The following is a 24,247-nucleotide window of genomic DNA, read 5'->3' on the forward strand; positions in this document are numbered from 1 at the left end:
CCCATTTTGGCTAACAGGTGTTTTAAAAGATGATGCTTTGATCTTTAAATGTGCATTATGTTTTATTGCATACTGTGTAGGTGGTTCTCTGAGCAGGTCTTAAACCCAAACAATCTTGGTAGTGTTAAGTTTCTATCTGCATTAGGTTTCATTGGGGTCTTGTCTTTCATAGAGCTTAAAATTGTGAAATCTTTTTTAATAAGGAGATATACAGACTAACTGGCCTTTGTTTCTTAAATAGGCTTCAAGCAGCAATCTTAAATGATCATTAAAACTTCATAGGAAGTATCCATTTAAATACTGAATTGCAATGAGGAATGAGGAGAAAAGGGGGACACACTGTTACCAAGTGTCAGTTTAGTGACTGCTGTATCATGAATGCCAGGAAATGCTGTGGTCCAACTTCTGCTTTCAGTTACATTTGTCTAAATTCAAACTGTATGCATTGCTGGTGTAGTGGAGAGCAGAATTTGTCCTAATAACTTTTCTTATATATATACAGACCAAAGAAAGGAAAAACAAAAAACAAGAGCCCTGCTATACTCAGATTTCCTTAGGTTTCAAAACAAAATGCTAACTCAATTCATGCCTAGCATGTCCTCTAAATCACAATTGTCTCTTAAGACACGCACAGTATCATTAGTAATTTATTTATTAGCAAGAGTACAGTTTCACTTGCCAGGGTATATGGACTAGCTACCTCCTGAGGGCCCCCTGGTGGCTAGGGTGGCTTTGCAGCACCCTGCTTCATTCCCTCTCATCATGGATCCTCAATAAACTCCACAAACAGACTTCTCTCTCTTCGACACTTCTCCTTAGGGTCTGGGTTTATTAATATCCAAGTTCAGAACAAAACTCAAAGTCTACAAAGTTCAACTCAATTCCCTGCTTTTAGCAGATCACTCCCAGACCTTCCAAGCTGGGGGGTTCTTTTCTTCTCCCCTGGAATCTGCTGTTGGCAATTCTTCCTAAATCCCAGGCTTCTGTCTTGCCTGGTGCTTCCAGCCCTCCCTCGCTGGTCAAGAGTCTTCTGCAGGAGGCTCCTGCACAGTGCCACCCTACAGTCCCTGTCACAGCTTCCTCTGTCTGTTTCGCTATGTTTATAGAGATCAGCTGTCCTCTATCAGATGCCCTGTGAAGCTGTTAATGAGGCACAGGTGGTTTGGACCAGTTCCTTCTTACAGGGCCCAGTCAACCATGTGACTGCCAGATATTGTATTCTCTCCTCTCCCACTCATTTTTAGACTTTTTATATAGGGACAGGGCCTTTAACAGGGTTTGGTAGTCTGGCCTGTGTGGTCTGTGCCCTTTCTGGTGTCCAGTCTACCCTTAAGTTGTACCAGGACAATTTCTGTGAGATCTTCCCATTTATTCAATGCCCCTTTTTATTCTGATTTATTCTATTCTATGTTACCTTCCTCTAGAAATTAAGCAAGGTAACCTACGTCCCACAAATAGTGCTCAGAACTTTGCAGGATGGAGTCCTGGCTATAAGGGACTACTTAACATTTTTAAATGACAGAATAATTTCACTCACTTTCCCTCGGCTGCAAAAAGTTATACTTTCTCCACTGAAGATTCTAATCGAGACAGATTTATTTGTCTGCAGTTTGTTTAGTGATATGGATGAACTGTGTTGCTGAGATGATACGTTAATGTACAGGGTTTTTCTTAACACCATTATCTTTTTGGTTACAATAGTATGTGCTGCATGAGACATTTGCCAAAAAGAGGAAGTGTACCAGAGAAAAAACATTTCAGGAAATACAGCTTTAGAAGATAGTAGACAGAGCTTGAAAAGGGTAAAGAAATTTCCTCCATGTAAATCAATGTCTCTTGCAGGACGAAAGGAAAAAAATTATAGAAAGCTAAACTCAGATTGTTGTAGAAACTACAACAACCAATGAGCTGTGAATAAGTATTTAGAGGGACATTGTCAACCTGAGGTTTTTTTTGTTTTTTTTTTAATTAAAATTCATTTTCTGAAAGAGCACCTTTTAAACAGTCTACCTGGATTTTTTTAAATGGGTTTTTCTGCTTGCCTATTGACGTCTGAAAGGGTCTTTTCACTTAGTTTCTATACACAAAGTGCTGTCAAATGCATAAAGTGCACAAACTGAAAAAATATAATAGAGAGTCATTTGTGGTTCCCTTTCAGTTTAAATAATCTTCAGCATTACCTGAGTCAAAAGAGCGAGAGGCACACAATACTATTATTCCAGGAGAATACACCTCTACCCCGATATAACAGGAATTTGGATATAACACGGTAAAGCAGCTCTCCGGGGGGGAGGAGGGGGGCGGCGCACTCCGGTGGATCAAAGCAAGTTCGATATAACGCGGTTTCACCTATAACTCGGTAAGATTTTTTTGCTCCCGAGGACAGCGTTATATCGGGGTAGAGGTGTACTACTATTAGCTTTTCCATCGTAGGATCTTCCCTCTTTAATATCCATGCTGAAAGGCTGTTTTTCATAATGTATCTAATATAAACCTGTGATTTACATAATCAAATGCATTAAATGTGGTCTGGCTCCACACTTCCTTTATTCCTCTATGGCCCTGGAGGGAAATTTTGTGAAAAATGTAGTTGCTACCACTGGTTCAGCCTCACCAGAGTGATATTGGGAGTCCCAGCATAGAACAGCTGCCACTGAGCTTTTTAAGTGAACAAGATACTGAGCAGAATTGTATGACATAGTGCTTAAAATTCTAGCAGCTCATCACATCGGGCTCCCAACGTTGTGAACACCAGTGGAGCTGAACAGGTGGCAGATTGGCTTGTGACTTTATATACTATTTGCATTGCATTTGTGTATCCAGCCTTAACCCCTTGTTATTGTAAATAAATCCAGTCAGGGTGCACATCTCACCACCTGTGTTTTCATTGTCCAGTTCTGAATGCTTATTGATGCCGTTAGAGTACAAGCATTGCTTTTATGAGAGTAGACTTGTCTTGTTTAGCCTAGCAAAAAGAAGGCTGAGAGGGGATTTGATTACTTTTTATAGATAGATCAAGGGGTACACATCAGAGAGGTGAAGAGGTATTTAAGCTAAAGGACAATGTTGCACAAGAAGCACTGGAATGGTTCTGTGACGGTACAGTGGCTTAAAGCGACACATCACTACAATCCCCCTTTCTGAAGGCGGAAGTTCACAGTTCTGGAGAGACTGTAACTATTGGTGAAAACAGCAGTAACTCGTGGGTGAATTTCCAATCAGAAATGGACCTAGACTTGAAGGAAGCATGCTGCAGAAACCAGGGTGCTCACGAGCTCCTGCCCTGCCCTGCTTTGGGTCTGTCCCCCACAATGCTCCTGTTCACTGTGGTGTCTGGAGGCCCAGTTTGCAGTAGTATCAGGAGACTAAGTTGAGAGAACTTGGATTTTTTCCCATACTATGCCACAATTTGCTACCCCCTGCATCATTCAATGGAAGGAAACAAGCGGCTTTATAGTCATAACATTTGGGGTTTTCAATCAAAGTCTGAACTAGTTCCTTGGAAGATCTAACTGAAGGAGAAGTTTGGATATTTAAAACCATCCACTTTTTGAGATATAACTGAACAAAATAGCTGGCCTCCACCCCCCCCCCCCCCCCCCAAGTCAGAATTGTGTTAATTTTTGACTGAGCCAGTTTCTTTCAAACTTCCTAAAAAAAGTCTCCTCTTGAAAATTTCCAGGCCAAAAGGAGTTGTCCTGCTAAATGTGTGCGTGTGTGTGTGCAAGAGAGAACGTGCATGTGCGAATATTCAGGATTATAATAGAGAGCTGGTTGCAACCCCAACTATGGAGTTATTACTGCTTCACAACTCACTACATGTCAACCAAAATTGAGTGAAGCTTTAACCTTTATGTCTTGCTAGGTGGTACCACGATAATCTCACCCGCCATGCAGCAGAGGCTCTTCTTCTTTCCAATGGATGTGATGGAAGCTATCTCTTAAGGAAGAGTAATGAAAGGAATGACTTATATTCTCTCTCAGTAAGGTACAATATGGGGGGGGAAAACTGATTTAACTTACATGACTTTATGTTACTACCAATTATAAGAATCCTTCACTTACTGCCATGTTTATTTGCAATAGTAATGCGCTTTAATTTATAAAAATCACATTAATAGTTTCTGTGATCTAGTAATTAAAAAAAGGTTTTGACCAGCAAGCTGTGACAGAGTGAAATACTGTTGAATGTCATACCAGGAAGAAACAAACATCCCAACACCTAATATTTGTGTCCAACTTCAGAGGTCCATAAGAGTTCATCTTGCTGAGAGATGCTTAATTTCATGAACTGCTTTAAAATTAAAACATTGTACAGTCACTCAAAACCCTCTATAATGGTAAATCCAATTAGATTAGCAGCCATAATAATAAAGGGGGGCAGACTGAAGTGAGCAGAAAGACTCCATGGTGAGAAGTTTATGGTAGTAAACACAACAGTTAACTCTAGTAGCCTGGAGATAACTTCTCCTGATTGCATCCTGACCACAGCTTAGGGAAACCTAAGAGTGCCCCCTGAGACCCATCCCAGGTTTTTACAGCATGCTAGGCCAGTACTTTAGTCAGCAATGCGTGACTGCTCAAAAAGCCAGATCCTCAGTTCATGTAAATCAGTGTAGTTCCACTGACATCATTGGAGTTATGATTTATACCAGCTGAGGATGTAACCCATACAGTGCAAACATGCTCAAAGTTTACATACTTGACTGTTGAGTCAGTGTCTTGAGTTAAGGAGCTTTAGTTCCCAATAACCAGGACACAACAGGATTTTAAAGGGGACGTATTCAGGACATTGCATGAACTGCTATGAATAACTTGCAGACAAGAACATTTGACACGCCCTTTAAAGTAATAACTTGCCATTTATGCATTGTCTGGGGTCATTGTAATATATTGCACTTTGAAACCAAGGTCAGCTGCACTTGTGAAGTCCAGTTTCACACTGGTGCAGAGCATCAACACCAGTGGTTTTCATCAGTGTATAGACACCAGCATAAATCTCTTCAGTACAGACATGTTCCCAGACCGTGAGCTCTGTGGGTCAAGGAATGCCTTACGAACAAACACACAAACCCTCATCTATGTGCCTAGCACAGTGGGGCCTCTAGAAATTACAGCAACGCAAACAATAAGTATCGATGACAGGTGCCTAGTGTAAAAAACATGAAAAGGAAAACTCATAGAAACAAACATTTATTTCTTAGTTTTTAAAGAGTTATAATTTCTCAGTGGCCTGAATATTTTTACACTAGCAGGAAAAATTAAGCACTGTTTGAACTAACCCTCTGCCACTGGCAATTTCTCAAACAAAACCCAGGCCAGTTTTGCATGGCAATCTGAAAGTTATATAGAGTAAACCAGAAAATGTATTTAAAAGAGTTGCTTCTTGCAATAACTTAAGAATAAATTAAATATTTGTAAACAACTGATAAAAAGAGAATTGTTCCATAAGTGTCAGTTTATAATATCTGCAAGACTAAGGTTCATGCTGGAAGGGTTTGTTCATCCTTGACAACTATGTAGTGAATATTGATACAGTGTCATTGGTTTGTTACTTTGTTAGCTGAAATAAAAATCACAGGTCGGGATCCTTGGCCCTGATTCTTTACTCGGTTACATCACTTTTAGGCTGGTTTATCTCTATTGAAGTCAGGGGAGTTACTCCAGCACAAGACTGTTGAGTGGTGTAGAGAATATTAAGTTTCACTGACAGCTCAGACTGTCCAGATCTTTTAGATGCCCAGTGATAGTTCCTTCAGAGATGCATATAATAATAACTTATTATGAAGGGACATGGTGCATATCAGCCAGAGTAAATGCTTTCCTAGTTACCCAACTGTTGTGGGGTAGCTGATTGCATTGTGAAGGAGAGGAAGAAATGCACAAAACAAACATCTAGCAAATTCCCTCTGAGGGAATGTATCTCCTGTTATTTAAAAGATGAAATCAGAGTAAGTCTTTGAGTGATAGATTCTGTTTTCTTAATTACTCAGCTTTTAAAAATTCTTATATACAGCATCCAAAGATGACACTTTGGATGTATGAAAATAGGTTTCATGTGAAAAATTAGTATCCAAAACTCAGGGTCAATGAGTGTAATTAAATGTAGTCCTCAGAGTGCATTACAGTCTGGTATAAATGTTTGCTTCCATCATTTGCATCCATCTGTGGATCAGAAGATACCTCAGTAGAACTGGTCAAAATGTTTTAATCATAACTTTTTTAATACAAAAAATGGCTTGTCGAAGGAAATGAAAGTTTTTAGCAAAAATATATTCCCCTTGACTATTTTTTTATTTTTCAGCAAAATGAATAGAAAAAGTTTGATTCAAATGAAAATTTTCATTTCATTCCATTATACTGCCCCCTTCTCTTTTCCCCACAGAAATAAAGGGCGGGAGAGGGAAAAGGGAGGAAAAGTGAATTTTTTTCATTTTGAAACAAAAATTTGGTTAATTGAAAGAACCCATGAATATTTTCAAACAAAATGAAAAATGCTTGTGTCATTCTAAATTATTCCCTGGATTTTTTGATGAAACTAATAAAAAATGTTCATTACAAAATGAAAAGTTTTAATTTTGTTCAGATAGTTTTCATGGAACATACATAACATTTTTTGGCCAGCTCTATATCTTAGTGTATAGCTAATCTACTCTCCTGAATACCTTCTATCTGTCCTTTATTACACACACACACACACACACACTTTATCAATCATCATTAGTGGCTTGCTTCAGTATGAAACTATGCTCAGATATCCCTTGATATTTTGATGGACATTTGCAGTCTGAAGCTAGTGAGTAGTTAAATTCACTAACTTTGAAGAGGAACTAAGCAATGAATAGATCCTAATCTCATTGCCACACTTTATTTCCTGTGAAATTAGATGAAGAGATGAAAACATGACTTCACTGTACCAAGAAGCCATGACAACATGCATCCTAGTATGCTATTGGCACATGTCTTGCCTGCATTATGTGATGGGAGGCTGAAGGAAGGTGGTGTTTTCAGCCACAGGAGTGGTGCTCTAAAGCTTATGAATCCACACTCTGGAGTGGCCAGCTGTACTTAGAACATGGCTCTTTAACATAATTAAATATAATTAATAAAACCCATTAAAATATATCAGGGATTGTAAGCATTCACTATGAAAAGTAGTTCCTACTAAATGATGAGAAAATAATGGGAGTTCATAACCTCTTCCCTTTCTCCACTATATTTGTTTCTTGTTTTTTCCTAACCTTTTCTTTTAAAGATTCTCTGGACTACCTTACTGCTATTGTTAACAGGATCCACTTTAACAGAAGAGAAATGCCTGCTCCAATGCCTCTTATATGAATTGCTTCACTGCCTTATGGATGAATAACATCCAGCGAGGAAGTCAGGACTTGTATAACTCTTTGTATATCCACAAGTTCTCCTGAATGGCATTGTACTGATAAAGATAAGACTCTCTTCCTGTGTGAATTTGTTTAGTGCCTACCACAAGGGACCCCCTATCTTGATTGGAGCCTTTGTTGGCGATAGTAAATAGTAGGCCAAAAATTCTCAAACCTGGATGCCTAAAATTAAGCTCTAAATATATATTTAGACACTTACACTTTAGGCACTTTTAAAGGAGGCCTGATTTTGAAAAGGTACTGAGCACCTGTAACACAAAGTGACTTAGATTAGGGATATTTAAGATTAGGGAGACTTCTTAAAAAAAAAAATCAGTCCATCATTAAAAGTGCCTAATTTTGAAATTTTGAAAATGTAATCCAATAATAAATAAAATGTGTACACTGAATGGAGGGATTATATTTTAAGAATTAGCAGTACGGACGCCCCCTGGGTTACGCAAACCCGATTTATGCAAATCCGCATTTACAGAAAAAGTTCCGTAAACTAGAAATAGGAGGTTTTTTTGTTTGTTTGTTTTTTGCGCGTAATTGTCGGGTATATGTTTCCGACTTACGCAAAATTCGAGCTACACAAAGCGTTCCAGAATGGAATGCTTGCGTACGTCGGGGAGCATCTGTATTGTTGCTAACTGGACAGGCATCCTGATGGATACAGGAGGAGAAAGGACTCTTGTGTTCTAGTCTTGACTCTGTCATTGACTCCCAATGTGACCTTGGACAAGTCACTTAAGCTTTCTGTGCTTTCATTACTCCATCTGTAAAATAGTGATAATACTTACCCTACCTCACAGTGGTGTTGCAACTCTTAATTAATAGGCCTGGCTTTCAGAGGTGTCAAGCACCTACAACTCCAACTGGAGTGAATGGGAGCTCTGAACATGCTGTATCTTTGAAAAATCAATCCCAATGAAGCTCCAAAATCTAAACATGGCTGGTGCTGTGTAAGCACAAAGTAATAAGTGTAAAAAATAAGTGTTTACATTTTCCTCCAGAGACATTTCTTAATTTGCAAACTTTACATATTTGGACAATTTTCTTTTTCCTTTTAGAGCAAGAGATTCTGTGAAACATTTCCATGTGGAGCACATGGGGTCTTCATTCAAGTTTGGCTTTAATGAATTTCCCAGCTTGAAGGAGTTAGTCATGCATTTTGCAAACCAGCCTTTAATTGGAAGCGAGACAGGTAAACAATGTGTGTCATGTGTGTGCGTGTGGAGATAGTTTTAGGGAACCCACTTCATATTTATACCAGATAGCCATTTTTACTCAAAACCTACCCAGATGTACCTCTTCAGATATTATTTTGTGTATGCCAATGTTAAACGTACCAGAGGTTTAGGTTAGGGATGCCTTTTGCTTAATCTAAACACAAACCAAAGTAAGCAGGTTGTGATTTTACCAGCCTGGGACACAAGCCCATTTTGGTGTCAGGGTAGAGCCAGTAACAGGATCTTGTCTCCAATCCCTGAGGCAGAGGCCTTTGCTTGGATCCACCCTGGATAAAGGAGGGAACTGTAGCTGTTTCAGGGAGCCACGTGGTAGAACTTTGTCTCTATTACAGTCAGCTGGTGCCTGAAACAGGTTAGAGCAGTTTGATGTGGCACAGAACTATAGAAATTGCTCTCAGCAATAGAGTTAGTTTCGATTTATTCCATTGTTACTGAGAACAGAATTGATTGCTGAGAACAGAGGATGGTCACATGATGTTTACTAGTGAAATACCTGTGCTCATTATGCACTTGTCTAACAAGATGATAGGTTAAAACAATCACACACTATAAGAAGCTTCTGTTGCTGCCTCGTCTTTGCTGCTAACACAATCGTAGCCCAGAAGAAGCATTTCAGAATGTGCATGTGCTGAGAAGAGTAGGCCCCTTAAACGCATCTCCTGCCAGTTTTTTATTTTACTAGGTTAAGAAATACAGGGTTAAAAACTACAATTTTATGACTGTCCCAAAATAACATTTAAACATCTTCTCAGAAGAGGAGGCCTGGAGGGAGGGGGCTAAGAGTAGAGGAAAGAGAGAGCTATGAAAGAGTTTATTTCCACTACTTTCCATCCCAGCAATCCACAATGGTTTCCTCACTTCATCTGCAGCTTACATGCCCGATACCTCACCATTAACAAGTAATCTCCTTTGCCTTTCCTCTGCTGAGGCAGAGCAGCCTGCTTGTTGACTTGCTCTGCCCTGAAACTGGGATTTTTTTTTTAAATATTTGCTTAATCAGTGTTATATAAAACAAGAGGGGCACAGACCATTTCAACAGACAGCTGCTGCTTGAATGGGGTCAAGGAGAAGGAGAAAGACTCTTCCTACCAGCAGATCACTTGTAGGAATGAAATTTAAAACCCTGAGTTCAAATTTCTAGTACTAATTCTGAGAAAGAGGGGTATATATTCTAGTGCTAAAAGTATAGGTTAGGTGTAGGTGCCAGGCACTCCTGAGTTCTAATCCTAGATTTGGCACTATCGCTTCTGTGGCTTTGGGCCAGTCTTTCTTGTTGTGGTTTTCTTATCTCTAAGATAAGGTTAAGACTTACCTCCCTCCACATTGGAAATTGCTAGAATTAATGAACATTTGTAAGGCAGAAAACTGCTAATACTTTGTGCGTGCAAAAAATATGCAAATAATTTGTATGTGCAGTAGTGGTATTTGTATATGCAAATGATCAGATAGATGCCTAAATGATTATCTGCAGGTGCAATTGTTGTGATGGCATATACATCAATAAATATGCACTCAAGCACTTCTGTATATTTGGGACACAAGTATTAATCCAATCACATCGTTAACAAGGTTTATTTTAAAAATGCAACTATACTATGAACCATGCTTCAAAGTACTAGTTTGTAGAACTGTTTTGGTTTAAAGCAGGGTTTCTCAAACGGGGTCGCCGCTTGTGTAGGGAAAGCCCCTGGCAGGAGGGGCTGGTTTGTTTACCTGCTCCGTCCGCAGGTCCGGCTGATCGTGGCTCCCACTGGCCGTGGATCGCTGCTCTGGGCCAATGGGAGCTGCTGGAAGCGGCGACCAGTAAGTCCCTCGGCCCGCGCCGCTTCCTGCAGCTCCCATCGGCCCGGAGCAGTGAACCGCGGCCAGTGGGAGCTGCGATCGGCCGGACCTGCGGATGGGGCAGAAAAACAAACTGGCCCAGCCCACCAGGGGCATTCCCTACACAAGCTGCGACCCCTGTTTGAGAAACCCTGGTTTAAAGTGTAAGATGAAAATGTTTCAATCTAAATATCCATTTTGGGTTATGAGAAGATTCTTATCTGAAGTCAGAAATATACCAGCAAGTTTAACCTTTCAAATATTTCAGATGACATGTAGAAAATTATGATTTTTCCTTCCTTCACTCCATGTGTGACATCCATTAGTAACTAAGGATTTGGTGCTATATGATCTCTGCAAGCTAGATCCCTAGAGCTGAATGATGTGCATGGCAGTTTGCTTATGGCCCCCTAATCAGATTCTGCTAGCTCAGTGAAACCCCTCTCATCTGTCTAAATCAGACAGAGCTATAGGCTGGAAATGGGTATTAAAGTATCTCGCCAACAAGCTTGTTCCCTTTCCACTTTACTTTCCTATATGCAGCAATATACAGGAAGAGAGAGCACCAATGCTGATTTCACATGCTGATGTCAAACCCCTCCAGCACTACCGTAATAAACATGATTAATAATAATAGCTGCCTGTGGGGTAATGGCTAATTTAATGGAGCAGGAGCAGTAAGTTGTCTGTTCAAGCAGAGCCTTTTAAAAGAATTATAATACTTAGCTGTTATCCATAAGAAGGTAAATGTCATTAGGTCAAAAGAGGTAAAATATCTGCCCCAAGGTCAGAAGACATATCAGTGGCAGAGCTGGGAACAGAATCCGGTTCTGGCTCCCAGTCCATGCTCTCACTCAATGATAGATAAAGTGAGAACTTTGTCTCAGGCACTAGTGGACAGTAATTGTATAGTCAATGTTTGTTTGTTTGTTTGTTTTTTTAAATACTGGCACGGAATGTTATATGGTAAAACTGGCAGCTCAGCCATATGACGGAATAAACAAGGAACCTGAATTATGTTATTCTCTGGCTGGTTTATAAACAAAGGACTTCACAAGCACATACTATCACCAACAGAGAAATAGAAATCATCTCTAAAGGCTCCCCCCATCCAATTTTCATTTTGCTACATTTAAAAGTACAGTTAGTGTGGGCTCTGAAAGGCTGAAGAGGTGCAGGAAAAAAATTCAAATGAGTTCATGGTTTTCAAGCCTAAGTTTTATGTTACTGGGAAAGGAAGGTATAACTTAGTGCAGCTGGTCAACATTTTTTAACAAAAAGTTTATTTATTTAAAAATAGACGACTTCTGAAAATGTAAACTTTTGTGATCAATTGTCATTATCAGAAATTTTCACAAAAAAGTCTTTTTAATTCAAAAATTTCCATTTACCAAAATTCAGGTTTTCAGTAAATGAAAATGTTTTCGTTTATTAAAAAAATAAAAATCACTAAATGAAAATGATGTTTTAGACAAACATTTTGAAAAAAGTTGTGAAAAATATTTTTTTAAATGAAAAATGGGTTAAAATTTCAACCCATTTAAATGGAAACGTGAAATATTTTATTGTACTAATTTTTTGACCAGCTCTAGTAACTTGTCTACAACACTAATGATTGTTTTGTGCTCACTTTTAAACATTGTGTGTTTTTTAGTGTAGTTCCTGGGATTAGGGTATCACACTGAGTCAGGAGAGTTTATTTCTCCTCCCACTCTATCACTGTATCTCTGTGAAACCTTAGCCAAGTCATTTAGGTGCTCTGGGTCTCAGTTACCTATCTGTCAGATGAGGAGACTATGCACCCAAGCTTTGTAAAGCGCTTGGAGATCTATGGCTGAAAAGTTGAATAAGGCCCAGAGATAGGGTTTGAGGTGGGCTCTGGGTGGGGCCAGAAATGAGGGCTTCAGGGTGAGGAAGAGGGTTTCCGGGCTAGGGCAGGGGGTTAGGGTACGGGGGTGGGTGCCGACTCCAGCTGGCGATGCAGGCTCTGGGATGGGGCCAGGGATGAGAGGTTTGGGGTGCAGGAGGGGGCTCTGGGCTGGGGGCCGAGGGGTTTGGAGTGTGGGAGGGGGTGAATGAGGGTGCTCAGGGCTGGGGCAGGGTGTTGGGTGTGTGTGGGGTACAGGATCTGCGAGAGAGTTTGGGTGTGGGAGGGGACTCTGGGATGGGGCAGAGGGCGGGGTGCGGGATGGGGTTTGGGAACTGGGGTCCTGGTGGCACTTACCATGGCTCCCAGGAAGTGGCTGACAAGTCCTAGCGGCCCCTCGGCGCATGGGTGGCCAGGGAAGTGCCGCGGGCTGCCCTCGCACCTGCAGGCGCCGCCCTTGCAGCTCCCATTGCTCATGATTCCTGGCCAATTGGAGCTGCAGAACTGGCACTGGGGTGGGGGCAGCGCACGGAGCCTCCTTGGCCACCCATGTGCTTAGGGGCCACAAGGACCTGGTGGCCGCTTCCAGGAGCCGTGCAGAGCCAGGGCAGGTAGGGAGCCTGCCTTAGCCCAGGCCCTCGCTGCACTGCCGACTGGACTTTTAACGGCCCGGTCAGCAGTGCTGACTGAAGCCACCAGGGTCTAGAAATTGATGCCTGGCAACCCTACCCTGAGATCCTGCGAAGTGATGCATATGGGTACAGGGGTACTTTTGTGCTGGATTGGGGCCTAAGCATTAGAATTCTAACTAGTCCTCTTTCTGTCTATAGCTTTATTAGTCATTGCAAATACACATTAATGCTGATTTTACTTCAATGTTCCAATGTGCGCACTTCTTCCCTTACTTCAGATAATGCAAAAAATTAAAACAAACAAAAGTGTGACTCGGGCTAGTATTTGCTGTGAGGCAGTTTCTTGAATGGACAACTGACTGTTATAAAAGCTCACTTCAGTAACAAGGGTAGAAGCAATATATGGTCATATTTCTGTCTTCTTGCCAAACTAACATAGAAAAAAATAACCTTTTGGCTATTTGTTTTTTTGTTTTTACGAGTTCTCAGCTAATGTTTTTAAAAGCTATGTGTAAGCTTTGAGTCATTAACCAGACATAAACCAAATTGTGGCTTTAATCAGATTAAATTTCTAAGAATACAGTCACATACTGATATTTTCCTGTTCTGTTAGTTTTCAGACAGACTATCCCTATTAATTGGAAAGCAGAAATATATACCAATCCCCTCCGCCCTCTCCCACCCCCAAAAAACTAAAACCACACCACAAAATCTTGGAACAGATTAAACTGGACATTTCTATTTCTTATGTATTTACTGAATGACTCTACATAAAATATTCCTTATGGAAAAATCCTACAGAAATTAATAGAAAATAATATCATTTTTATAGAATGTTTAAACTAGTGTATGCAATTCTGCAGTAAGTAAGTAAGTATATAATTGTCTACAGAACCTAATACACAGGATATCACTCTGTTCAGTTCTATAGGCTTATTTCGAGTAATTGCCTCTTGGTTCCATCCTTATTAAATGCAAAAGAAATTTTCCATAGAGCTAGGGAGAATTAAACTGACTATGACCCTTGATCTACACCACATAGCTCAAGTTAAGCATATCACATTTGCATGCTTCCCTGTTTCTGTGATCAGATGTCAGCTATTTATTTCAAATATTCTTTTCCCCCCATCCCCTCTTGCAAAATATAACTCATCTGCAGAATTTAATACGTTATTAACAATCATTTTGAAAGTTTATTTTGTATTGTCTCTTTGATCTCCTCTTTCAACTAGGCTTGTGAGCTTTGTAGTATTAGAAAATGCATATGAGTAGTGAGGAAGGTTGGATCTGAAGCACCAATCTAATTTTAGAGATCTCCTTTGCTAGTGTTTTGCTGCAAACATAAACTCTCTGCTGTTTAGTCAGAGCTTCATGAAGGTTAGTCTGAATGACATGCGGATAACATACTGGATGACACTTGTATAAAACATCCTCTTACCAAGCAATGTCATAGTGAGCAAGAATATTAATAGCTTGGTTCAGAAAAGGTGTTGCTTCTACCCAAAAAACAAAGTTAAATGTTACGACATTTTAACCAAGTCATAGTGCTAACTGGAACAAACTGACCACGTAGAATAATATGTTCTTGTTTTAATAAGGTAGTGTGACCCACCAGATTACCAAACTGGGAGTCAAGGAACCTGGTTTCTCTTCCTGACTTTATATTGATTCAGTGTGTGATGGTGCTTCAGTTTCCCTATCTGTACAATCGGGATAATAATGCTTACTCACCTTTATGAAATGCTTTGAGATATACATATAGATAAAAATTCTAAATATATTATTGTCTTACTTTTATATAGCAGCATGAGGTTGTGCCACCTACTCAGGAGTAGGAGAAGAGAATGGAAGCTCCTTTTCTTATTACCAAAGGTTGCTCGTCCCTTTGGCTGAGCTCAGTAAATTCTTTAGATACAGGGGTTCCTATAGCCTACTGGAATAAGCTCAGACAAATAGAGGCATGTTTGATTCATCAATCGTGGACCCTGCTCTATCTTAGTCTTTTCATTACTTTGAGGGAAAGGTGGCAGGTTCTATCTGGGATACCTGTAGCCTTATTAACTACCAGATCAGCTACTTGGTGAGGGGGTTTAATTAATTATGTGAGCTGAGTCTGTGTGAGAAGCTTGGAGTGTGGCTTAAAAATTGCCCAGAAAGGCATTTCTCTGCCTGGAAAAGAAAGGAAAAAACCAAGAAAAACTAAACATGAGCCAAATACTTACCAGCTGGAAGGGACTTATTTTTGTTTCATCACTGGTTTCCTGTTTTTTTTTAAGTTTTACTTTAGCACTTTGCAAGTGGACAGACTGTAGCTGAGTCAGAATATTGCTAAAACAACACCCTTAACACCCTTCTTCTTTAACACCACACCCACAAACACAGACCTCATCAGCTGATCACAACTGCTCAGGGCTGCCACTGTACCGCTCGTAGGATGGCTCTCTTAAGCCTTGATCCTGCGAAGATTTAATTATATGGTTAACTTTATATACCAAGTAAACCTATTGATTTAAATGGGACCAACTGCAGTGCATAAAAGTTAGGCCAGGTCTATTCTTATAAACATTGCCAGTTTAGTATTGTTAGGCAAGGGTTTAATTTTTGTACACAATATTTGTGCCACCAAAATAGACACAGTTATACTAGCCAAAAAAGGGCTTTTTCTGGTACAGCTTGTTTTGCTTGGGAACTGGTACAACCTATGGTAAAGTACTCTGTTGCCAGAATAAGATGCAGCTATGTTAGGAGGCTTTGCCTATATAGGTATACCACTAAACCTTTTCTAGTGTAGATGGGATCTTGTGGTATCAGGGATTGTGTCTTTAAGGGCTGAACTTCTGGGTGCTGTGAAGCTCTTGTTGTTATGCCCAGACAGCTGGAACTGGACACAGAATAAAGAGATCTCTTGAAAGCATCTTAAGCACTGAGTGACCCCTGTCCCCCCAGACCTTAAGCATGTGCATAAGTGTCTGCAGGATTGGGGCCTTAGGTAGCAGCAGTGTCCCTTAGTACTCTATCCAAGTCACTGGTTCAGCTGACAGCAGTACCTCTTCCTGCAGCACTCTGGATTTTCCTTGTGGATCTCCAATTCAAGTACTTATTAGTCTTAACATTGCTTAGCTTGTGAGAACTGATGATCACAAGCTCAAGAGGACATAACTAGTCAAGTTTCAATCATGGAATTTAAATAACAGATATTTTAACATATGCTAAATGGAGGGAAGGCCTCAAAAAGGTCATTTTCATGTAGTTTGTTTCTCTTTCACAAACAGAAAATGAGTGTTTAAAAAAAAAAAAAAAAGACACCCTGCCTTTTAGGTACTACCTCATACATTCTACAGCCAAGATTGTATTTACTGAGGAAGTTCTATAAAAATAGAATTTGTAAATCTTCTCTAATAGCAAACATGAAGCATTTACAGTAGAAAGCACTTTTCATCCACAGATTAATTATCAAAGGTGGGTCAGCTTTATTATTCTGAGCTTTATTATTGCAGATGGGAAAATGAAAGCCCAGGGAGATGAAGTGATTTGACCAATGTCACACAGTTGGTCTGTGGCAGAACCAGGCAGATAATTACAGTCTCCTGGTGCCTGATCGTGGGTCCCATCTACTGGACCATTCTGGCCCTCTCTTCATTGTGCATAGAAGACTGAAGTGAACATCTCTCCATCTTTGCACTAGACTTAAAAACTTTGGGTCCTTATATCCACTACTCTGAGTTTAGATGCTTAAAAAAGGCACAATGTATTTATATACAACTATGAAAACTCGAGGATACTATATATATATATAGTTCTAATGAGAAGGATGTTTATCCATGGCAGAGATTTTTGTGAGGCAAGAAATGGCTTCCAATTGTGAAACACGAAAGCCGTATGTTGTGTGTCTAATCCAGTTACCCTAATAATAACTGATGATTCCATGAGCAAAAGCAGATTCAATCTACAGCTCTAACAGGAACAAAGAAAACATATTTCTCTTGCCTCATGCAGGTGTGAAAGTTCTGTGGCGCTGCCTTCTTGGCTTTTCCACTCATATCACAGGAGGAGGTTTACATGAATATCTGCTTGAAGGCAGATTCAGAAAGTCAGGCCTGGTCTGCACTTAAAACGTATAGCTATGTCAGTCAGGGATGTGAAAAAAAACACCACCAGCTAACATAATAGCTGTGCTGACAAAACCCCCATGTAGACTCAGCTATGCCAAGAGAAAAGGGCTTCTTAGCTGATGTCATTTGGAGAGGGGGTGTTTGTAAACCAGCAGAACTCCTCCTTCTGTTGGTGCTGCAGCTATATGAGGGGGCTATGTTGGTATTGCTGTATCAACATAGCTATGCCGGCATCAGCTCTATAGAGTAGACACAACCGTAGCACCTGCTTGAAGGAATAGAAGAGGTGCAGTTGGGCATGCATAGGAGAGCAGAGGTTTTCAGACACAGCAGAGGGGCAGGATTTGGGTAAACCATACAGGAGATCCTGACTCCACACGCACAGTGGAACAGAGGTCCAGGACTTCTTGGGAGTAGGGCAGGGTAGAGTCAAGGGTGAAGGATCCACTCTAGTCAGGTGGAACTGCCACTACCCAGATCCATTAGTCACTGCCCATAGCCACTCTGCAGTTTGTGGGGAAGGATTCTTGTCCCCTGTGGAAAACCTTATGTACAGTCCAGTTACTTAGGCTGTGCACTTTGAAAATGATTTGCCTTATTTCATCAATCATTTGTCATTTATGACATGATAATGTCTGATTGTCCTCTGACCTGTGTGTGGCCAAAATCCCACTCTTGTCTTAGGAACCTGAGAACACAGGAGTGCTCCAGAACTCCATGGGATATTGTTCATGACTCCTATGCATTCTTAGATTTAAAAGGGAAATGTGTCTTAAAATCACACACACAGACAGCTGGGACAATCATTTTGTATTACCCACTTAGCACTAGTGAGTGACCTGGCAATCTTTTATTCAGGCACCCTAATTGTACTGAAACATCCGTATCCCCGGAAAGTGGAAGAACCTTCTATTTATGAGTCTGTCCGAGTTCACACTGCAATGCAGACAGGAAAAACTGAAAATGATCTTGTCCCAAATGCGCCTTCGGTAAGTTACTTTTCTGTTATTAAGGGTCTGAGTGTAACACAGCTAGCCAAGTGAGCCCTGGAGCGTGCACTGATGATCTACCCTTTTAAAAATGGTTATAGCCAAGAAAATAATCCTACCGGTACAGTCATGTGATGAATAAGAACCTTTCCACCATTCTCCTCAGGAGATCAGCAATGCTGAGCATTAGAAAATCTTAATAAGAGAGGTGTCATATGCAACTCTTTCCATCTGAACTAAAATTATTTTTGACTATAGACGAACCAAAGACCTCCACCGCTATCCCCGTAGAATATTAACTTTAAAAAGTTTTGAAACTAGTTAGTTTTTACAAAAAAATCACAGCCAGAATAATTTAATGATTAAATACAATCCTAGAATACTCAAGGAGCTGACTGAGGAGATATCTGAGCCATTAGCGATTACCTTTGAAAACTCATGGAAAATGGGAGAGATTCCAGAGAACTGGAAGAAGGCAAATATAGCACCCATCTATAAAAAGGGGAATAAGGATAACCCAGGGAATTACAGACCAGTCAGTTTAACTTCAGTATCCAGAAAGACAAAGGAGCAAATAATCAGGCAATCAATTTGCAAACACCTAGAAGATAATAAAGTGATAAGTAACAGTCAGCATGGATTTGTCAATAACAGATCATGTCAAAGCAACCTAATAGCTTTCTTTGACAGAGTAACAAGACTTGTAGATAGGGGGAAGTGGTAGATTAAGGCTTTTGACATTGTCTCGCATGACTTCAGTAAGGCTTTTGACATTGTCTTGCGTGACCCTCTCATAAACAAACTTGGGAAATGTAGCCTAGATGGAGCTACTGTAAGGTGGGTGCATAACTGGTTGGAAAACCATTCCCAGAGAAGCTATGTCTTCACTACAACCTACGTCGGCATAACTTATGTCACTCAGTGGTGTGAAAAAACCACCTCGAGTGACATAAATTACACCGCCATAAGTGCTCATGCGCACAGAGCTATGTCAGTGGGAGAGCTTTTCCCGGTGACAGAACTTCTGCTGCTCATGGAGGTGTTTTATTATACTGATGGGAGAGCTCTCCCACGTCAGCTTAGAGTGTCTTCACCAGACGTGTTGCAGTGGCACAGCTGTATCAGTATAGCTGTGCCGCTACAGTGCTGTAAGTATAGACGTGGCCAGAGTAGTTATCAATGGTTCACAGTTAACCGGGAAAGGCATATTGGGTGGGGTCCTGCAGGGATGGTTCCTAGGTCCAGTTCTGTTCAGTATCTTCATAAATGATTTAGATAATGGCATAGAGAGTACACTTACAAAGTCTGCGGGCGATACAAAGCTGGGAGGGTTTGCAAGTGGTTTGGAGGATAGGATTAAAATTCAAAATGATCAGGACAAACTGGAAAAATGGTCTGAAGTAAATAGAATGAAATTCAATAATGACAAATGCAAAGTACTCCACTTAGGCAGGAAGAATCAGTTGCACACATACAAAATGGGAAATGACTCCTAAGAAGGAGCACTAAAGAAAGGGATCTGGGGATCATAGTGGATCACAAGGTAAATATGAGTCAACAGTGTAACACTGTTGCAAAAAAAGCAAATATCATTCTGGGATGCATCAGCAGAAGTGTTGTAAGCAAGACACGTGAAATAATTCTTCCACTCTACTCCACACTGATACTGCCTCAACTGGAATATTGTGTCCAGTTCTGGGCACTACTTTTCAGGAAAGATGTGGACAAATTGGAAAAAGTCTAGAGGAGAGTAACAAAAATGATTAAAGGATTAGAAAACATGATCTATGATGAAAGATTGAAAAAATTGGGTTTGTTTAGTCTGGAAAAGAGAAGACTGAGAGGGGACATGATAATAGTTTTCACTACATAAAAGGTTGTTACAACGAGGAGGGTGAAAAATTGTTCTTGTTAACCTCTGAGGATAGGACAAGAAGCAATGGGCTTAAACTGCAGCAAGGGAGGTTTAGGTTGGACATTAGGAAAAACTTCCTGTCAGGATGGTTAAGCACTGGAACAAATTGCCTAGGGGGGCTGTGGAATCTCTGTCATTGGAGATTTTTAAGAACAGGTTAGGCAAATACCTGTCAGGAATGGTCTGGTTATTACTTAGTCCTGCCTTGAGTGCAGGGGACTGGAGTAGATGACCTATTGAGGTCCCTCCAAGTTCTGCACTTCTATGATTCAATAATTTCCAGATGTGTCTAGTGAAGATGATGAAAAGTCAGGTCTTTCTTGAAGTTTCAAGGGGCACACTCAAGAATTTTAAGCACCCAAATCATTAATCATTTTTAAAAATCAAGGCCAAAATTGTGCATCCAACATTCCGACTGTAGTCAAATAGGTGTTTTTGCCTAACTGGATCAAAAATTCCCTAGTACATGCTTTTGTGTTACATAATGTTCTGTTCGTACTCTGCTCATCTGTAGTTGGAAGGGCTTTTGTCACATAGAGAGAGTACTTAACCAAAGCAAATTAAAATATGTCCCAGGACTTTGGGATTTTTTTAGTGTTTACAGAACAGTTTACATGGATAATCCCATTGGCTGGTAAGATCTATTATAGTACTTAAGTATTATGACAAGTGGCATCTAGGTAAATTAAGTAAAATGACTTAATTGCTGTGTATATTTTACTGAATTTGGGTCATTATATACTTGGAGAACTCTGTGATTCTAGCCTACCCTGGTGTAAGAGGGTACCACTCCTTTGAAGTCAATGGAATGACTTTTGGGGGAATTTGGCCCACACCGTGGGGACAGTACAGAAGCTGCACGAGCATAAGGATAAAATGAGTGGTTGTGGGAGGTATCTGGAGGAGAATGAGCTATAGTTTGATTTTGTTTTGCTCATAATAAAAAGGAACAAAATATAAACACAGCTGAGCCTTTAATTTTGATCCCTTTCCTTGTTCTTTGCAGCTCGGTACAAAAGAAGGATACTTGATAAAACAAGGCAAAATAGTAAAGGTAAGAAAAACTTCAGAGCTTTCATACTCCTCTCTTCCATCCCATGCCTATAGAAAGAAATGAAAGTTGAGAAGGAAGAGAAAAGCCCAGGTTTAACTTAGCATCTCTGTGGTTTAATATCCTATATCTAGTGAAATGAGAAATAAATCATTACCGAGAAAAATAGAAACATAAACTCTGGCGAGTGAAGTGTAAAAGTATAATTAGGCCAGCCAAAAAAGAATATGAAGAGCAGCTAGTAAATGACACAAAAATTAACAGCAAATTTTGTATTAAATACATCAAGAGCAGGAGGCCTGCCAAACAGTTGGTGGGGCCACTGGACAACTGAGGTGCTAAAAGAGCACTCAAAAAAGACAAGGCTGTTGTGGAGAAGCTAAATGAATTCTTTGCTTTGGTCTTCACTGAAGAGGATGTGTGGGAGATTTCTACACCTGAGCCATTTCTTTTTTACAAGACAAATCTGAGGAACTGTCCCAGATAGAAGTGTAAATAGAGGAGGGTTTTTTTTAACAAATTGATAAACAGTAATAAGTCTCCAGAACCAGATGGTATTCACCCAAGAGTTCTGAAGGAACTCATATATGAAATTGTAGAACTACTAACAGTGGTATGTATTGCTTAATTCAGCCTCTGTACCTGATGATTGGCGGATAACTAATGTAACAACAATTTTTTTAAAAAGGCTCCAGAAGCCATCTTGGCAGTTACAGGCCAGTAAGCCTGACTTCAGTAAAGAACAGAATTAGCAACACATAGATGAACACGATATGTTGGGGAAGAGTCAATATAGCTTTTGTAAAGGGAAATCATGCCTCACCAATCTATTAGATTTCTTTGAGGGGGGTCAACAAACATGTGGACAAGTGTGATCCAGTGGATATAGTGTACTTTGACAAGGTCCTTCACCAAAGGCTCTTAAGCAAACTAAATAGTCATGGGATAAGAGGGAAAGTCCTCTCATGGCTCAGTAACTGGTTAAAAGAAGGCTAGGAATAAATGGTTTTCACAGTGCAGAGAGGTAAAGAAGCAGGGCCATCAAGGATCTTTACTGGGACCAGTGCTGTTCAACATACTCATAAATGATCTGGAAAAAGAGGGTAAATAGTGAGGTGGGAAAGTTTGCAGATGATACAAAATTACTCAGGATAGTTAAGCAGACTCTGAAGAGTTACAAAGGGATCTCACAAAACTGGATGAGTGAGCAAGAAAATGGCAGATGAAATTCAATGTTGGGAAGTGCAAAGTAATGCACATTGGAAAACATAATCCCTACTCTACATAAAAATTATGAAGTCTAAATTAGCTATCACTCAAGAAAGAGATGTTGGCTTCATTGTGGATAGTTCTCTGAAAACATCTGCTCAATGTACAGTGGCAGTCAAAAAAGCTAATAGAATGTTAGGAACTATTAGGAAAGAAATAGACCGAAAATATCATGATGCCACTATATAAAGCCATGGTAAACCCAGACCTTGAACATTGCATGCAGTTCTGGACATACCAGCTCAAAAAAAGATATGTTAGAACTGGAAAAAGTACAGTGAAGGGCAACAAATATGATTAGGGATATGGAACAGTTTCCATATGAGGAGAGATTAAAAAGATTGGGACTGTTCAGTTTGGAAAAGAGATGACTGAGGGGGGATATGATATTGGTCAGTAAAATCAGGAATGGTGAGGAGACAATGAATAAGGATGTGTTATCTACCTTCACATAACACAGAAACCAGGGGTCACACAATGAAATTAATAGGCCACGGTTTAAAACAAACATAAGGAAGTACTTCTTCACACAATGAACCATCAACCTTTGGAACTCATTGCCAGGGGATGTTGTGAAGGCCAAAAGTATAACTGGGTTAAAAAAAGAATTAGATAAGTTCATGGAGGATAGGTCCCTAGCCAAGATGGTCAGGGATGCAACCCCATCCTCTGGGTGTCCCTAGCCTCTGACTGCTAGAAGCTTGGGTTGGATGATGAGGAATGGATCACTTGATAAATTGCCCTGTTCTGATCACTCCTGTTGAAGCATCTGGCACAGGCCATTGTCAGAGACAGGATACTGAGCTAGATGGACCATTGGTCTGACCCAGTATGGCCGTTCTTATGTCTTTGATCTCTTTATGTCAGGCAGTTGTACAAAGATCCATTTAATTGGTTTGACATTAAATGCTGTAATATATACACATTTGTTTCATTGATTTTTTTAAAGCTCTCTGTCAGTCTGATCCTCTGTATCTCATGACTTCAGTCCTACTCATGTAAGGTGCTGAGTGCTCTCAGCTTCCATTCTTGAGGCTGTTCAGAGAACCTCACAATAGCAGGTCCTTTAATATAATATACCAATCTGGACCCTAACGTCTATCAGTACAAGGCAACCTGTGACTTGAAGTCTCAAGGTATGGGCTTCCCTAGGAGCTTTGATCTGAGAGGCAGATACTATGACTTTTCAGGCTAGGGGCAAGTCATCTAATCTCTCTGAACCTCAATTTTCCCATCTGTAAAATGGTGATAAAACTTATTCTTCTTTGTAAAGATCCTTAGGCAGAAAGTGTTGTTAAAGGAAAGTGTTCTTCTGATTATACATAGAACCTCTTATCTATAAGAAACAAAATAGTTTCAAGGAAAAGGTTGTTTGATTTTGACTGCTGTATTTTTTTACTTTGTTTTAAAATTCTCAAACCATTTGCTTGCTTTCTTGATTTCTCAGAATTGGAAAATGAGGTGGTTTACATTGCATAGGAATGAACTTAAATATTTCAAAGACCAGATGGTGAGTAGCAAATTGTAATTTGACCTGGTTTAAAATGATCAGATCTCAAGTAGGGCCTGATCCTGAGAGCATTCAAATCCTTTGGAATTTGAGTGGGAGCTGTAGGTGCCCTAGCATTTCTCAGGCTGAGTCCAATAGACATCAATTCCAGTATTTAAATCCCTGCAATGCCATGCTCCTCTGACCTCATGTTTTTCACAGATGCCATGGTTCCACTTGTGGAATTCATGCATGTTTTTAGCCATCGCATGCCAGGTGATGACAGGTTGATCCTGCTCCCAGTGAAGTCAACGGTAGTTTGTCATTGACTTTAGAGAATAATTATAAATATTATAACCTAGTAGGTGTTTACTATTTTGGCTATAACCCAATACAAAGCTGTTCTTTACAGTATATTTTAAATTGCTTTATTCAATCTAATTTAAAGACAGAAGTGATGTGTGGTATTG

General features: G+C 40.0%; 2 protein-coding genes across 2 annotated transcripts in view; both read left to right on the forward strand.

The window, feature by feature from the left end:
* The window catches only part of LOC135983898 (general transcription factor II-I repeat domain-containing protein 2A-like), a 984,084-nt gene that overhangs the window by 166,144 nt on the left and 793,693 nt on the right, over window positions 1-24,247 (forward strand). The window lies entirely within an intron of this gene.
* The window catches only part of DAPP1 (dual adaptor of phosphotyrosine and 3-phosphoinositides 1), a 51,386-nt gene that overhangs the window by 21,637 nt on the left and 5,502 nt on the right, over window positions 1-24,247 (forward strand). The window contains exons 2-6 of the mRNA XM_005278498.5: window positions 3,866-3,988; window positions 8,453-8,586; window positions 17,923-18,053; window positions 20,975-21,022; window positions 23,736-23,798. Of these exons, the coding sequence (XP_005278555.1) occupies window positions 3,866-3,988; window positions 8,453-8,586; window positions 17,923-18,053; window positions 20,975-21,022; window positions 23,736-23,798 (499 nt within the window). The remainder of the gene's footprint in view (window positions 1-3,865; window positions 3,989-8,452; window positions 8,587-17,922; window positions 18,054-20,974; window positions 21,023-23,735; window positions 23,799-24,247) is intronic.

The sequence above is a fragment of the Chrysemys picta genome, chromosome 5 (assembly GCF_011386835.1).
Source record: "Chrysemys picta bellii isolate R12L10 chromosome 5, ASM1138683v2, whole genome shotgun sequence".
Taxonomy (NCBI): Eukaryota; Metazoa; Chordata; order Testudines; family Emydidae; genus Chrysemys; species Chrysemys picta.